The 16,127-nt window shown below is 45.2% G+C and overlaps 1 protein-coding gene across 1 annotated transcript in view; it reads right to left on the reverse strand.

The window, feature by feature from the left end:
* Positions 1-1,776: 1,776 nt before the first annotated feature.
* ST14 (ST14 transmembrane serine protease matriptase) overlaps positions 1,777-16,127 on the reverse strand; it is a 24,858-nt gene continuing 10,507 nt past the window's right edge. The window contains exons 7-19 of the mRNA XM_044668976.1: positions 13,916-14,156; positions 12,744-12,883; positions 10,628-10,725; positions 10,077-10,186; positions 9,650-9,780; positions 8,919-9,023; positions 8,075-8,185; positions 7,556-7,669; positions 6,289-6,411; positions 5,470-5,656; positions 3,000-3,274; positions 2,529-2,665; positions 1,777-1,947 (exon numbers count right to left, since the gene is read on the reverse strand). Coding sequence (XP_044524911.1) covers positions 1,786-1,947; positions 2,529-2,665; positions 3,000-3,274; positions 5,470-5,656; positions 6,289-6,411; positions 7,556-7,669; positions 8,075-8,185; positions 8,919-9,023; positions 9,650-9,780; positions 10,077-10,186; positions 10,628-10,725; positions 12,744-12,883; positions 13,916-14,156 — 1,934 coding nt within the window. The 3' untranslated portion in view covers positions 1,777-1,785. The remainder of the gene's footprint in view (positions 1,948-2,528; positions 2,666-2,999; positions 3,275-5,469; positions 5,657-6,288; positions 6,412-7,555; positions 7,670-8,074; positions 8,186-8,918; positions 9,024-9,649; positions 9,781-10,076; positions 10,187-10,627; positions 10,726-12,743; positions 12,884-13,915; positions 14,157-16,127) is intronic.

Here is a 16,127-nt window from a genome sequence, read left to right on the forward strand (position 1 = left end):
AAGGGCTGGTGTCATGTAAAACGTTCTCCTTTAATGTACATTTGGTCCCCAATATCTTCCCTGGGGTACCGGCTCCTTAAATACATTTGCCAGAGAAAAGCCAAGGTAGGGCTCTTGTCAAGAAGACAATTACAATAATAAAGCATACACGTAAGTCATTTCTTTGGAAATCATCTTCTGACTCTTCCTTTTATCTACCCTCTCTCCCCCCACCCCATTGCAGATTGAAGCCCCCTCCCTCACCCTGGGCCCCAGAAGGGGGCCTATTCATGCACAATGCTTTGTGGGATCCAGTGTGGACAGAACCACAGCTGTCCGGGCCCCCTCTTTCCCCAGACACAGTAGAACAAGTCAGACCGGGATGAGAAAAACAACACATGAGACCGACTCCGGTCCTAAGGACAAGGAACACCCAGTCTCTACCAGATGTATAAGCTTCCAGAGGGCAGGGACTCTTTTATTTAATCTCTGTACCTCCCCTAGTACCAAGCACAATGTTGTCCACACAGGAGCTCCTCTGCTGATTTGAATTAAATCGAACTCTTCTCGAGCTCTGAAGAGAATTACCCAACACTGACCTTTAGTAGGCCATCCCAAGCACAAAAGCCAAAAAGTTTTAAATTAAAGAAACAAGGTCAAATTTTCTTCTACTGTGCCCGGGGCAAAGAGAATCCAAAGTGTGGGATGAAGGGAGGTTAAGGGTGTCAAAATTCTGGCAAGAAGATATTGTCCTTCTGTGGTTCAAGAACATCACCCAGTCAGACTAGGAATGGAACCAGCAGCCCATCCATGTGTAGAGCACGAATGGGCACACTTGTGTACCATTATTGCCCTCTTCTCGGAGTAGAGAGTTTCCTTCCCTCCTAAAACAAAAGCTTCAAGAGGAGAGTAGCCTGGCACTTCCAAGAGCAACCTCTGTGTATTACCAAGTTCAGGGCAGGTGCCACCCGCTGGCTACCTCTTCCCCAAATCCAAGGACCCCTTTTACATCTCTGAAGGCTGCTCTTCTAAGGTGCCACAAGAGAAACTAGAGGCCTTGTTTGGAGAACAAGGTAAGACTGGCCATCCTCTCTCCTTGGCAAATATCACAAAATCTGGTACTCCTCTGCCCTCCCCACTTCTCATTCCCCGAGCTGAGTGTGTGGATCTAATACAGGCATTTCTGAACTGGAGTAGAAAAGGGAAATAAAATCTGATGTAAAATTATTAATTTTAGAAGTATTAAAAACTATACATGTATACATCTCACACACACACACACACACACACACACACACACACACACACACACACCAAAAATGGATGTCAAGAAAAATTGTTCAGCTTCTTGGTCCTCATTCTCTCCAGGGTCAGACATGACCCGAGCTCCACTGCCAAGAGTGTCCCACCATAGATGCTGACTACATAGGATGTCAGTCTGGACAAAGTGGGGAGATACACTCAAGAGTTCCTCATTCAGGAGAAAACACAGATGGCTTCGGAAAATCCCTCAGATCCAGACTCGGAGCTGCGGTTGGGAGGAAAAATTGTGTCCCCAAACTTCAGGCACTAGGCTGAGACACAGGTGCTGCCCAGTGCTTCCCTATACCCAATTATTTCCTAGGAGTTTGTTTGGGGCTGGGCCTGAGAGAAGTTTGAGGCTCCCCAGAGAGATTCATGGTCCCCAGAGACAAGGAGATGTAGTTCATGGCATGAAGAGACCTCGGGAGAGGGACAAGGCCATTGGTCCATCTTCAGTCTTCATATAAATATTTGTAAGAAGAAGATAGCACATTTAGGGAAACCCTATACTCCTGTCTTCTCTTTAATCCAGTTCCGAAGCACAGGGACTCTTGTGTAGACACCTGGCTTGTTCCTTCGAGCACAGCCTTCACCCCAGCTCACCACTCCAGCCAGGAATATCCGTCCATCATTTTCTACACTGGAGAGAGGGCCTCCTGAATCACCCTAAAAGACAAGAAATCCCAAATGATGTAAGAGCCTCACCTAAGCACTCCATCTCCTAGACCCGATCCATCACCAGGCCCTAATCCTGTACCTCCCCCCTCACTTCCCAAACATCCTCAAGGCTTCTTCATCAGTTCATTCCCTCCTAGCACCCTCCCCTTGTAAACACCATCTTATACACACTCATATTCACATACACATGTCTCTCTCTCTCTCACTGTCTCTCTCTCTCTCTATATATATATATATATATATTTCACTGTCTCTCTCTGTTTCACTATCTCTCTCACTGTCTCTCTCTCTGTTTCACTGTCTCTCTCTCTCTCACTCTCTCACTGTCTCTCTTTCACTGTGCCTCTCTGTTTTACTGTCTCTCTCACTGTCTCTCTCTGTGTCTGTCTCACTGTCTCTCTCACACTCTCTCTGTGTGTTTCACTGTCTCTCACTGTCTCTCTCTGTTTAACTGTCTCTCTCTCTCCCCTGCCCCCATTCTCCCTCTCTCTCCACTCCCTTCTCATCTCAGCACATCACCCCCCCTAGAAGAATGTTCCCTCCCCATTCCAGAGTTGGCAGAGGCCTACCTGGCAGGCATCAACACCCCCGTTGAGGAAGCCGACACACATCATACGGGGGGTCACCTGGTTGGGTAGCAAGGACTCACACGTTGTCTGATTGATCACTCGGATCTCCCCCTTCTGAAGGACCAACGCTCCAGAGCCTGGAGATTGGGAAGAAGCAGAAAAACATCGAGTGGTTCTTGGCTCCTCTACTGCCCCAGCTTCCCACAGTAGAACCCCAGAGCCCTATCCCCTCCAGCCCACATCCAGACAGCATCCTCCCCACCCCTCCAGCCCTGCCTCCTCCTAAGAAGAAAGAAACCCAAAGCATTTACACTGTAGTCAACATCCACCCTGGGAACAAGAGGATCTGCCCAAGGAAGCAAGCCCGACAGAAAAGGCAAAGGGGAGTCTGGAGGGAGCAGGGAGGTGGGACAGAAACAGGAGGGAGATTCTTTCCAGGGTACCCTCTGAGCCCATGAGCCAGACTCTTACCTCCTTCCGTGGTGTGCCCCCAGCCCGTCACCCAGATGCTCTTGCCCGCAGGGAAGGTGTGGGATGAATCAGGCAGGCAGATGGGCCGAACAACAGAGGTGAACTCGATGGGTTTGTCCAGCTCCAGCACAGCAATATCATAGTCAAAGGTGAAGTCGTTAAAGGCGGCATGGGTGATGATCTGCTTGAATCCCCTCACCTGCACCCCGGTGGTGCTGCGCTTGCTCTGATCATGCAGACCCAGGTAGGCTTTCCATAATGAGGGGTCAGAGTATCTGAGGAGAGGAGAAAAGTGTCACATTTGACAGCGTGGTCCTGGTGGGAACAAGGAAGGGGCTAGGCTGGAAAAAGAGGGCTCTGCATGCAGCTCTTCATTTTATTTTGCCGATTGGCTCAGTGACCAGGGGAGTACACACCACAACCACCATGCTTCAAAACTTGATATTGACTGTTTCAACAAATAAAGTTCCTGCTCTTGAAAGGCGGAGATTTTGTAGAAAGAATGGTGGATGTGGAATCGGGAGACACCTGGGTGTAAGTAATGCCCGCGGTGCTTCATAGTTGCATAAAAAAGGACAAGTCAGAGGGAACTGGAAAACTTCAGCAATCTTGCCACCAATCCAGGCTCCAGGGCCCCCCACTAGACAGCAGACAAGCCATGTCCCCAATTCTCAAGAGGTTCCTCAACCCTCTATCCTCAATTCCTCAAATCTTCTCAGCTTTATTACTTTCTCTCTCTTCCCCTTTCATCACAGAAAAGGAAATATCCTTCCTATTCACTATGATTAATCTCTCTGACTGCACATTTGGACCCATTCCTTCCCCCATCCTCCCTGACCTTGGTCCAGCAGTCATCCCCTCTCTCATGCATATTCAATCTCTGCCTTTTTATTCACGTTTCCCCACCAGTTTTACAAATAGCTCCACAACTCCCCAGTGGGAAAAAGACTTTTATGTGACCCATCCACCTTCTGTCTCATATCTCTCCCCCCTTCCCTTCACTTTCAAACTTCTTGAAAAAGACATGACTATGTAGAAGCTCCAGTTTTTCATTACTCCCTTCCCATCATGCTCTAAGTCATTGATGACCTCCTTACAGACAAGTTCAGAGGCTTCCTGCTGGCTACTCTCTTCTTCGCAAGTTTGAGAGATGTCGTCCTCTCCTGATTCACATAGCTGTCTACTTACGCATCATCCACTCTCTTCGACTTCCCCCTCCCAGAATGTGGATATTATCCAACAGTCCCTCCTTGACCTTCTTCTTTTTTCTCACCACAACTCTTTCCTAGAGATCTTCATCAGTCCCATGTGTTTAATTATGCTGATTTTCAAATCTATATATCCCCCCTCATTTCTTTCCTGAATATTATCGTCCCTATATCACCAGCTGCCTGCTAGACATCTCTCCCTCCACATACAGTAAACATCACAAACTCAATAGTCTAAAACTGAATGCATCACTCTCCCTCCACACCCCCAACCCCTCCCCACCTCCACATGCACACACACTGTCCTATTCCTCTTGTAGACACAACCATTCTTCTAATTAGCCAGGACTAATGACCTCAGAACCATCTCTAAGTCTTCCCTCTTTCACTTACCGCTCCCTCCCACCATTGTCATTTAGTCATTTTTTAGTGATTCCATTTGGGGTTTTTCAGCAAAGATACTGGAGTATTTGCCATTTCCTCCTCCTATTCGTTTTACAGATAAGGAAACTGAGGTAGAGTCAAGTGACTTGTCCAGGGTCACCCAACTAGTTTTTGAGGCCAGATTTGAACTCAGAAAAATGAGTTTTCCTGACTCCAGGCCCTGCATTTCCCTCCCAACCATATCCAAATAGTCACCATTTCTATTTTCATAATCTCTCTTTTTTTAAAAAAACAAACAAACATTTATCTTCCATCTTAGAATCAATACCATGTACTGGTTCCAAGGTAGAAGAACTATAAGGGCTAGGCAATGGGGGTTAAATGACTTTCCCAAGGTCACACAGCGAAAAAAGGTCTGAGTCACATTTGAACTCAAGATTTCCCATCTCCAGGCCAGGTTCACTATCCACTGAGTCACTTAGCTGCCCCTCCACAATATCTCTTATATGTTTCCTTGTCTCCACTCAAATGCTACCACCATAGTTCAAATTCTAGTTTTTCCACTTCCTACCTATACAATCCTAGGTAAATAGCTTGAGCCTCAGTTTTCCTGTCTAGAAAATGAGGGCAGATGATTTCTTATGTCTTTTGTGACTCTAAGTCTATGATCCTGTGACAAAGTCTTATCACTTCTTACATAGGTGGCTGAAATAACATCCTTCTTCTGTCTCTCCCTTTCCAATCCATTCCCACCAAAATAATCTTCCTAAGTCACAGCTCTGACCAGGTCATTTCCTGACTCAGAAGGTGTTCAGTTCGCAATCATCACTGCCTGCCTGTCATCGTGGTAGAGCCTCTAAGAGCATAAAGCCACTTACTTGATTCCCCCCTCATCCATGAAGCAATGGGCTGCGGAGACAAGCCAGGTGGAGGAGATCAGCGATGCCCCACAGATGTGACCCTGGCCTTCTGCATGGAGGCTCACCTGCCACGGCCACTCTCCTTCATCTGAGTTCTGACCGCCGACGATCCGTGACTGCTTACTGAATGACCGGAGCCCACAATCTAGTGAGTGATGGGAGAGAACTCAGGTGGAGTATGAGAGCTGGAAAGGGGAGGCCCCATTCTCCTGGCCCCAGAGAATTAGAATAAGGATATTATGAGCCACCACTAATATGGACTCATGTCATAATAAAATTATAACTATCACGGGCCCTTTGAAGCATGGCCAACTGCCTCGTCAGCTCAACCTTTCCTAAGGGACTTTAACTCCCACCCCTACCTGCACCCCAAGAGACCCTTTTGAAGGTAATTATCTGTTTTAGTCCCTCTTCCCCTGACTCACATGAATGGGGAGGATTTCTGATTTGGAGGTATTTTTTTTTTCATTTAGTTTCAAAGGTTTTAAGCCATGCCTCCTTTGCATATGTCTGCACAGAGCATTTTAAGAGGCCCTAGAATTCACATAACCGCTAGAGCTATCTCCAAATTCAGGGCTTGAAACACTCGCCAGGCAGCCCACAGAGCTGATGAGTAGGGAGAAAGGGCCTCCAATGGCTGGCCAAGGAAAACCATGCTCTATTTTTCTCCCTTCTTGATGGGAACAAAGAGGCTAACCTCCCTCAGCTGGAGCCTACAGACCCAGGGCAGAGACCCAAGAAGCAGGACCACATCTGGTCCTGCCTGGATGTCCATACCACAGTTGCTCTCGTCCGAGCCATCACTACAGTCCCTCTTCCCATCACACTCCGGGTTCCCTTTGCTCAGACACACTCCACTGCGGCACTTATACGTATACTTGGTGCAGGAGACGGTCCAAACTGATAGGAGAAGGGGAGAAAGGTCAAAGCTGGAGATGAGACTCTCAGAGTCAGGATGTTAGTATGAACTGAAATATCCTTGCTGTACCCAGACAGAAATGACTCCAACCCACAAACTAAGCCTTTTGGCATTTTCTGAGACAAGGTCTCATCTCACTGAGGCTGGACGTGCAGGCGGCCACACACAAGCCTAATCCCGTTGTTGGTCAACACAGAAGTTTCGAACTTGCTGCTTTTCTGATTTGGGCTGGTTTACACCCTGAGCAGTCTGATGACCCCCGACTCCTGAGGCTCACCACATTAATGCAGACACTCACTAGGCTTTAGCCCTACTGCAGTTCAGAACACCAAACTCAAGCTATTCATCAGACTCAGCTTCCTCAGTGGCAGGGATTATAGTATGCACCACCTATAGTATTATAGTATGCCCACTAACTTTTCTTTTTTTAACTCTTACTTTCTGTCTTACTAACAATTCTAAGACTAAAGGGCAAGGGCTAGGCAAATGGGGAGATGGGACTTGCCCAGGATCACACAGCTAGGAAGTGTCTGGGGCCAGATTTGAACCTAGGACCTCCCAAATCCAGGTTTGGTGCTCTGTCTACTGAGCCACCTATCTGGCCCCCAGGTCATTAACTTCTAATGCAGTTTGCAGCCCACTCTACCTAAGACCACCAATCCATATCCCTACCATTCCTCCTTTAAGAAGTCTTCCCTAACTTCCCATTCCCTTCTACTGTGCCTTCGCCAAATAGTATATAGTATTGTTTGCATTTATTAAATATCTTTGCAAATAATGTTGCTTCATACGCATTGGAATGTCTTTGAATGGGCCTTATATTCCACTTAGACTGCATGTCTTCCCGAAAGTCAGAGCCACGTCTTCTCCCTCTTATTTCTCACTTTTGCACAAGGTAAAAGGCATATAACTCAATCCAGAGTTCTTGATGACTGAAGCAAGGGGGAAAGGATGTCGTGAAAGGTCCACAATACTCAACCCCAGATGAATTATGGTCTAGGAATTTTATCTGTTCTAGAGGAAATCTCCAATATCTTGAACCCCAAATTCCCAAGAGGCTCCCAACCTCTGCAAGGAGCCCAGTGCCAGACCCTGTGCTGGGGCAGTTCTCTCTTGAGTCCTTACCACTCTCACACTCAGCTTCATCACTGCCGTCTCCACAGTTATCCTGTTTATCACATTTCTGGCTCTCGGGGATGCACTTCCCATTGCCACATTTGAAGGTCTGATCTGGGCACTCTGAAAAAGCATACAGTCTCAATGAGCAGCTAATTGTTTCTCTCTCCCACAACATCTCACTATCCCAAAACAAGCTGCTTCTGTCCTAGGGGACAGTAGTGTCAAGCAATTAGAAATGGATCTCAGCAAGCCACATATTGACTGGGAAAACCACAAATTAACATTATCTATTTTATTGTATTTTTATTGATTTTGCTAAACATTTCCCAATTATATTTTAATATGGTTTGGGCCACACACAATTTTGCAAGTAGCTTGTGGTCCAACTGCAAGTTTGACACTTCTCCCCGGGATACTGAAAAAGGGTCAATTGGGACAGGCATCAGCTTTGCCTTAGAGGAAAGAACCCAAGTCCCTTCCCCAGGAGCCCAGAATTCCCAGGGAACCCTGGAGGGAATTACTCACTACATTGAAGCTCATCACTCTTATCCCCACAGTCATTCAGGCCATCACAGACCCAAAAGAGAGGCTTACAAAATTTGTTCGTGCAAGTGAACTGGTAGGTTGAATTACACACTGTTGGAGGAATGAGATCAGAAGAATTGTGAGCAGGAGGGTGATGGAGGAATGAGGGCACCTTGGACCCAGGGGTCTGAACCTCGAGTATCCCATCTAGTAATTCACTAGGAAGACTTAGGCAAGTAAGGATCTCCTTCAAGTAGAAGGAAAAGTCATGCCTGGAGTGTTGGGGGGTTTTTTTGTTTTTTGTTTTTAACCTCTACCTTCCGTCTTGGAGTCAAAACTGTGTATTGGCTCCAAGGCAGAAGAGTGGTAAGGGTAGGCAATGGGGGTCAAGTGACTTGCCCAGGGTCACACAGCTGGGAAGTGTCTGAGGCCAGATTTGAACCTAGGACCTCCTATCTTTAGTCCTGGTTCTCAATCCACTGAGCCACCCAGCTGCCCTCCATGCCTGGAGTGTTAAGGGGCTATAGAACCAGTGATGCAGAAATGCTTAATATCCAACTCAGACCGAGAATTAAAGAGATTTATAAATCAGACTAGGGAAGGAGCCCACGCTCTATTTCCATGGAAGGAAGAGTGTCCCCCATCAGCTCTAGATGCATCCTATGACAGTCACTTGGGGGACTTAAAAGGGGGAAGAGAAAGGTCTAATGGTATCCTTGGAATTAAGGAGTCATATGGGCAAGACAAGAGGCAGGATGAAAGGACAGCTGGACTGAGGAGTCATAGGGTCCAAGACTACAATCATAGAGACCAAATCCATCTCACAGTGGACTCCTTGACTTACCACAATCTAGCTCATCACTGAAGTCTGTGCAGTCAGCCCAGCCATCACAACGCAAGTTGTTACTGATACAGCGTCCCGTGTTGCAGGTGAACATGCCAGGGCAGGCTGGGGAATAGGGGAGGAGGAGATGAGAGGGGGACCCATGCTAGGCTTACATAGCAACTCTACTAACCCTCCCCTGGCCGACTGTACAATCGGGGCATTTTTATATTCATGCAATGAATATAATAGAACAGAAAACACCTATTTCACCCTGAGCCAGCAGAGCCGGATAAGCTTAGGGCAAAGTCCTGGTCCCATCAAATGGCCAGATTTCCAAAAATCAATACTCAGCATCTGAGGGCAAAGACTATAACAATAGTTAGCCTTGGACACCAAAGAATACAGATCAGAGAACTCCAGTGAAATCTCTTTGGAAGGTTCAATGGCTTGAAACTCCAGAGAGACACTGTGATAAATTTTTAAAAGCACAAGACTGGGCATCAGGAGATCCTAGTTCTAATCCTGGTCATGTCTCTTACTACCTGTGCACTCTTAGGTAAATCACCAGACTTTCTCATCTATACCATGGAGGTAAGTGTGCCTACCTTCCTTAACTCACCAGATTGTAGTGAGTATTAAATAAGATAATGGCTAAGAAGTGTTTTACAAATATGAAAATAGTAGAAAGCTCCTCATGGGCTAATTTCCATACAGGTTAACTTTCCAGAGCCACCTCCGTTTTTACTCACGGTCACTGGAGTCGTAGGAGAGATATTCAGCGAAGAAACCTGTATCGGTGTAGGACTCGTCCGAATGGAAATTTACAGTAATTTTATTAGTGTTGCTGGTGACCACAAACTGAGGCTTCTCTCCACAGTACCTAGAGGAGACAGGAGCAGATCTCTGGTGAGCACGCTGTTAGGACCACCACTGAACCCCAGCTAAGAGGATGGGAAAGGAAGGGGCTAGAAAGCAGGCTGGGAAAATCCCCACTGGACAGGCAGAGTTAACAGAGACCCCTGAGAAGGGAACAAGGCTGGGGGATGGAGGGAGGTTGAGGATCTAGTCACATATGTGAGAACAAGGCTTCCCCCTTTTTTCCCATTAGAGATGATTCTAGGTAGAGACATCACTGAGAATTCTCAGGTTCCTCCCTATTTCCCCCAGAGCACTTACTTTTCCCCATTGATCTCCACAAAATCCTTGGGGCAGGTACCAAGGATTGCATGCGGCTCCACCAGATAGAAGAATTTGAAACGAATCTTAACATTTTGTTTACGAGGGACCTGAAAAGGGAGAAGAAACTCAGCGATTGTTTCCCTTCATCCTCTCCCCCAAGGTGCTGGGAGGAAAGGCCTTCTCTCATCGACCCTGATACTCTACTACAAAAAAAAAAAAAATCTGAATTTTCTTATTCCCTTCCTCAAACTCATCACTTTCTATCATTTTCTTCCCTTGATATTTTGCCCAATATTGGTAGCACCAAAGACATTGAAAATATAGATAGAAATAATTCCTATTTATAAGGGTGGCCCAAAGATTTCACTGTAATTTAAGTTTTAATATCTTAAGCAGCTCAGAACTTCACTGAGATTTGGGGCCGTCCTTTCAAGTTCACAAGTCTTTCTTCACAATGACCCAGAGACATGCAGCTTCTTCCCATCCCTTCTTCCTTCTCTCCTTCCTCATTCTACCAACTACGTATATTAGACACACCCAGCTCCTACCTCAATGTCCCATGTGCAGTCAATATTGGGGGGGTAGTGGCCTGGGTAATAGGGGGTACTGAATGTCCCCTGCTCTCCACTTAAGTAGCCTCCACATTCTGAAAGTCAAAAAAACATGAGAAACAGTGAGGAACCCAGAGACAAAGAGTTTAGATGGGAGGCATAAGAAGAGATGAATCAAATGGCCTTTCAATGGCAGCTTCTAGGTAAGATGGCAAAGATGTTGTCCTTTTGTCCCCTCTAATTTCTAGAGTGAGAGCCTGAAAATTCTGCTCAGTGGCGGAACATGCCAAGACGTTCACTGGCTTCGTTTAAGGCGGTCCTCCAAACCCAAGCTGCTGTCTCCACCTGGAGTTAGTAACTTTTTTTGTGTTAAGACCCCTTTGATCTGGTAAAGCCTATGGCTGTACCCATCTCAGAATAATGTTCTTGAAATGCATAAAATAAAATACATATGATTACAAATACAGTTGTCAGAATATTTCCTTAAAAAAAGTTCACAACCCCGTGGAATTGCTCATTGGCTACAGGAGGGGGGTGGGAAGAGGGGAGGGAAAGAACATGAATCATGTAACCATGGCAAAATATCCTTAATTAATTAATTAATTATACTTATTTTTTAAAAAGTTCACAAACCCCAGGTTTGAACTCCTGCCCTAGATCTCATATTTCAAATCATCCAACCTCCCCCTTAGCTACCTACCAGCCTCTCCTTTTCCAAACAATCTTGCTACAGAGGGTTTCAACTGAATTCAGTAAGCATTTATTAAGCACCTACTATATGCTAGGCACTACCATTACCAACTGGGAATATAGAGACAAAAAATAGTCTCTGCCCTCAAAGGAAATGGGGGAGATTATAAGTCAAAATAAAATCTACTAAGTAAACTCAAAGTCATTTTGAGGGAGAGAAAGAAAAACAGTTGGAAGAATTAGGGAAGATCTTATATAGGAGAAGGAAAGCTGAGCTGAGCCTTGAAGATAGCAGCTCAAGATTTCAAGGGGCTGAGGAGAGGAGGAAGTATATTCTAGGCAATTCTACAATTCTACAAAGGTAGAGAGAAGAGGGCAGACAAGTGGGCTGTGTTCGAGGAATGGCAAAGGAGGCCACTCAGGCTGGAACAGAGTGCATGAGAGGAAGCTACATGAAAATCAATTCTGGAGTCAGGGAAGCCAATTTAGGTCACAATCTGGAAAGCCAGATTGTGAAGGGCTATTAAATGCCACACAAAGGAGTTCATACTTTATCTTAGCTACAACAGGGAATCACTGAAGCTTTTTGAGCAGGGGAGGAGCAATTAGTGTTTTAGGAATATCATTTGGACAGTCAGGTGGAGAATGGATTAGAACAGGGGTCGCCAATGTATGGCTCTCGAGCCATATCTGGCTCTTTTGAGGGCCAGATATGGCTCTTTCTGCAGGAGCCATAAAGTCAATTTTTTTTCAGGCTCTGTTACAGGAGCGCGCACTGTGAGCACTGTACGGCTCTCACGAAATTACATTTTAAAAAAATGTGGCGTTTATGGCTCTCATGGCCAAAAAGGTTGCCGACCCCTGGGTTAGAAGGACAGAGGCTTGAATTTAAATATGCCCGTTAGAGGCAGCAGCATCTTCTAAGGCAGGGATTCCTAACCTGAGGCCCCTGGACTTACTCATTCTAATATTTGTTGCGTTCCTTGGTAATCCTATGCATTTTGTTTTATCCATTTAAAAACATTGTTTGGAGGAAGGCTACAGAGGCTTTACCAGCCAAAGGGGTTTGACGCACAAAAAACTCATGGGGAATCCCTGCTCTAGGGTTTCCACACAACCCTCACCTTGCTCCATTTTGTTGTTGTTTAGTCTTTTATGTCTTGTGTAACTCTTCATGACCCCATTTGGGTTTGTTTTTTTTGGCAAAGGCACTGGAGTGGTTTGCCATTTCCTTCTCCAGCTCATTTTACAGATGAGGAAACTGAGGCAAACAAGGTCCAGTGACTTGCCCAGAGTCATATGGCTAAGTAAATGTCTGGGGCTGGATCTGACTTTCTGACTCCAGGACTGGCCCTCTATCCACTGTGCCACTTAGCTGACTACCTCATTCCCCACACACCACCATCCCAAACCCTTTCCTTACGAGTCATCTTGGGCAGCTGGAAGAACTCAGCCTTAAAACCAGGGTGTCGCCGGACAGTGTTGGTGATGAGTGTGACGAGCATGACATTCTGAGAGGAGAGGAAGGTCAAGTTGTAGGAGGGAGAATAACTGCCACACAACCTGTGAGATGGGAAGGAAGGAGAATTTGAGGGAAGAAGATGCAGATGATCTGCCCAAGCATCCTTGCCCAACTGGATCTGAACCCTGCCTCCAATCCCCAAAATTTCAGGAGTCGGACCTAGAAGGGGACTGTTGACTCAGCCTGTACACAGCCAGTGCTCACCACTGTGAATGACAACTGATCTGTGAAGGGCTTTAAATGCCACACAAAGGAGTTCATTCTTTATCCTAGCTACAAGAGGGAGTCACTGAAGCTTCTTGAGCAGGGAAGGAGCCTGCTCAGATTGGATTTTTAGGAATATCCATTGGGCAGCCTGTGGAGAATGGATTAGAAGAATAGAGGCTTGAATAGAAATCATCTATGGTCTGTTTGGGAGGTCAGTTCGATGAAATCACTTCTGAAATGCTCCATATTTTAATACTCAGAACATTATTCTGTAACTCATTCTGAACACTGTGCCTTCACCTTTTTTGGTGTCTTAGGCCCCTTTGGCAGTTAAGGGAAGCCTACAGAACCCTTTTCTAAACAATGTTTTTAAGCACTTAAGAAATAGTAAGAAGAGTGCAAGGGAAACCAATCATATTGAAGGAAAATTATCAAAGCACTGGGGGGAAAAAAACCAAACAAGTTGACAGACCCCAGATGAAGAGCCCCTGCTTTATTAGTTATTGAATGGGGGCAGTCTGGCCTCAGACACTTCCTAGCTGTGTGACCCTGGACAAGTCACTTAATCCTATGGGCCTAGCCCTTGCCCTTCTGTCTTCAGAGCTGTTACTAAAACAGAAAGTAAGGGTTAAAAAAAGTGACTGAATGACATTTCTATAATATAAAACCGATGCCTCAAGCTTACCCTTCAGACACCATCTCAATACAGGAAGCTAGACAAGGTATGTGAAGTTCTTTGCAATCCTTAAGGGGCCCTATAAATGCTCCCTAGTATGATTGTTACATCTTGTCCTCTCCCTATGGACTTTCCTTGCAGAATCAGCCTATTTGTTTAAAGTAAGGGAGCCCAGGCCCGGCATACTCACTGCACCACGGCTCGAGGCTCCACAGGGCTCAGGGAGTCATACACCATCACTGTATCACTCCCAGCAGTATCACACGGGGCAATATCAAAACTCTGGAAGGTAAGGCTCAGTACCAGGTCAGCGTCTCCCCGAAGAACCCACTGGCAGCGGGCACGCAGTGGGTAGGGGCTGTCCGGGAATCCCGGGGTGGTAAATCGAATCACCTCACCAGCTCGGGCGTGTAGGGAAAAGCTGCAACTATCTGCACAGAAGAGAATTAAAAACGAGAGAATTTGAAGAAGTAGACATACAGACAGGCATAGACATAGATAAGAAATTACTTGGGAGAAGGTAGGTGGCATAGTGGAATGAGAGGAAGGCCCAGAAAATAGGAGGTTCAAATCTGGCCTCAGACATTTCATGGCTGTGTGACCCTGGGCAAGTCACTTAACCCCCATTGCCTAGCCCTTACCACTTTTCTGCCTTGGAACCAATACATAGTTTTGATTCTAAGATGGAAAGTAGGGGTTAGAAAAGAAATGAAAAGCAAGGAAAAGGGAAGGGAAGGGAAGGGGAAGGAGAAAGAGAAAGAGAAGGAGAAGGAGAAGGAGAAGGAGAAGGAGAAGGAGAAGGAGAAGGAGAAGGAGAAGAAGGAGAAGGAAAAAAGAAAAGGAAAAGGAAGAGGAAGAGGAGAGCAGAGCAAAGCAAAGGGAAAGAAATACATAAATGGTCAGCTAAATGACTCAGTAGATAGAGAGCCAGGCTTGGAAATAGGAAATCCTGGGTTCAAATTTGACCTCAGACAGTTCCTAGCAGTTGACCCTGGGCAAGTCATTTAACCCCATTTGCTTAGCCCTTCCTGCTCTTCTGCCTTGGAACTGTTACTTAGCATCAATTCTAAGACAGAAGGTATGGGTTTTTTAAAAAAAGAAAGAAAAAAATACATCCAATATATACAGGGTTGGAGGGTATACTAGCAACTAATAGGGGTAGAACAAATTGGGAAAAGTTTAATGGCAAAGGAATATGACCTGAGTTTTGAAAGAAACAAGTTTCTAAGAAGCAGTGGTAAGGAGGAAGGGGGCTTGGGAAATAAGAGATGAAAGGTCTCATATGAGGAACGGCAAGAAGGCAAATCTGGTAGGACAGCTGACTGTAGGAAAGACATAATGTCTAATAAGACTGTTGGACAGGTAGGCTGCCACAATAATAGTGTGAGGAAAAACAACTTTAAAAGACTTCAGAACTCTGATCAAAGGAACAACTAAAATAATTGTAAATTCAAAAGACTGATGATGAAATATACCTCCTACCTCTTCATTAAAAACTTATAAATGAAGAGTTGCAAAAGAGACCTGCATTCTCAGGCATGGACAATGGGCTGATTTTCTCACTTGACTTTATAAATTTGTTGTAAGGGAGGGCTTCTACTTGGGGAAGGGGGATGTGTGAATTAGTGGGCAGACATATATGCAAAAATAAATAAATAAGAAACATCAATAGAACATTTTTAAATGCCCCCAAAAGACAAAAAAAAAAAAAAGGCAAAAGGAAACATTTTACTACTACCCCGTTAAATTTTATATATTTTACTTTTTAAAAAAAAGAGGTTTAGTTTTCCAGACAATTTTCTTCCTTGTTCTTTGTACGGTAAAATATTTGTATTTACTTTGAAGGACTTAAGAACTCTAATTAGTGCACTGCTGTGACCAGTCATAATTCCAAAGGAGTGATGATGAAGCAAACTACCTACCTCCTGACAGAGAGATGGTGAGTTCATGGTACAGAAAGGGACATACATTTTTAGACTTGGTCGATGCAGGAATTTGCTTTGCTTAATTCTCCATATTTGTTACAAGGGTTTGTTTGTTTGTTTTTTAATGGAGGGAAGTGGAAGAGAAGATATTTTTTTGATTATTAGAAAAAATTTTAATTAAAAAAAAAGAACTTTAATCAGTGCATGGACCAACCAAAATTCCAGAGGACCAGTGACAAACCATATCACCTCTCACTTCTAACAGACTTCTAATAGAGAAGAGATGGATTCAAGGTGCATAACGAAATATATATTTTTGGACCCAGTCAATGTGGGAATTTGTTTCACTTGACTACACATATTTGTTACAAGGGTTTTGTTTGGTTTTGTTTTACCTGGGGTGGAAGTGAAAGAGAGAGAGAGAGAGAGAGAGAGAGAGAGAGAGAGAGAGAGAGAGAGAGAGAGAGAGAGAGAGAA

Source organism: Gracilinanus agilis, chromosome 3, assembly GCF_016433145.1.
Source record: "Gracilinanus agilis isolate LMUSP501 chromosome 3, AgileGrace, whole genome shotgun sequence".
Classification (NCBI taxonomy): Eukaryota; Metazoa; Chordata; class Mammalia; order Didelphimorphia; family Didelphidae; genus Gracilinanus; species Gracilinanus agilis.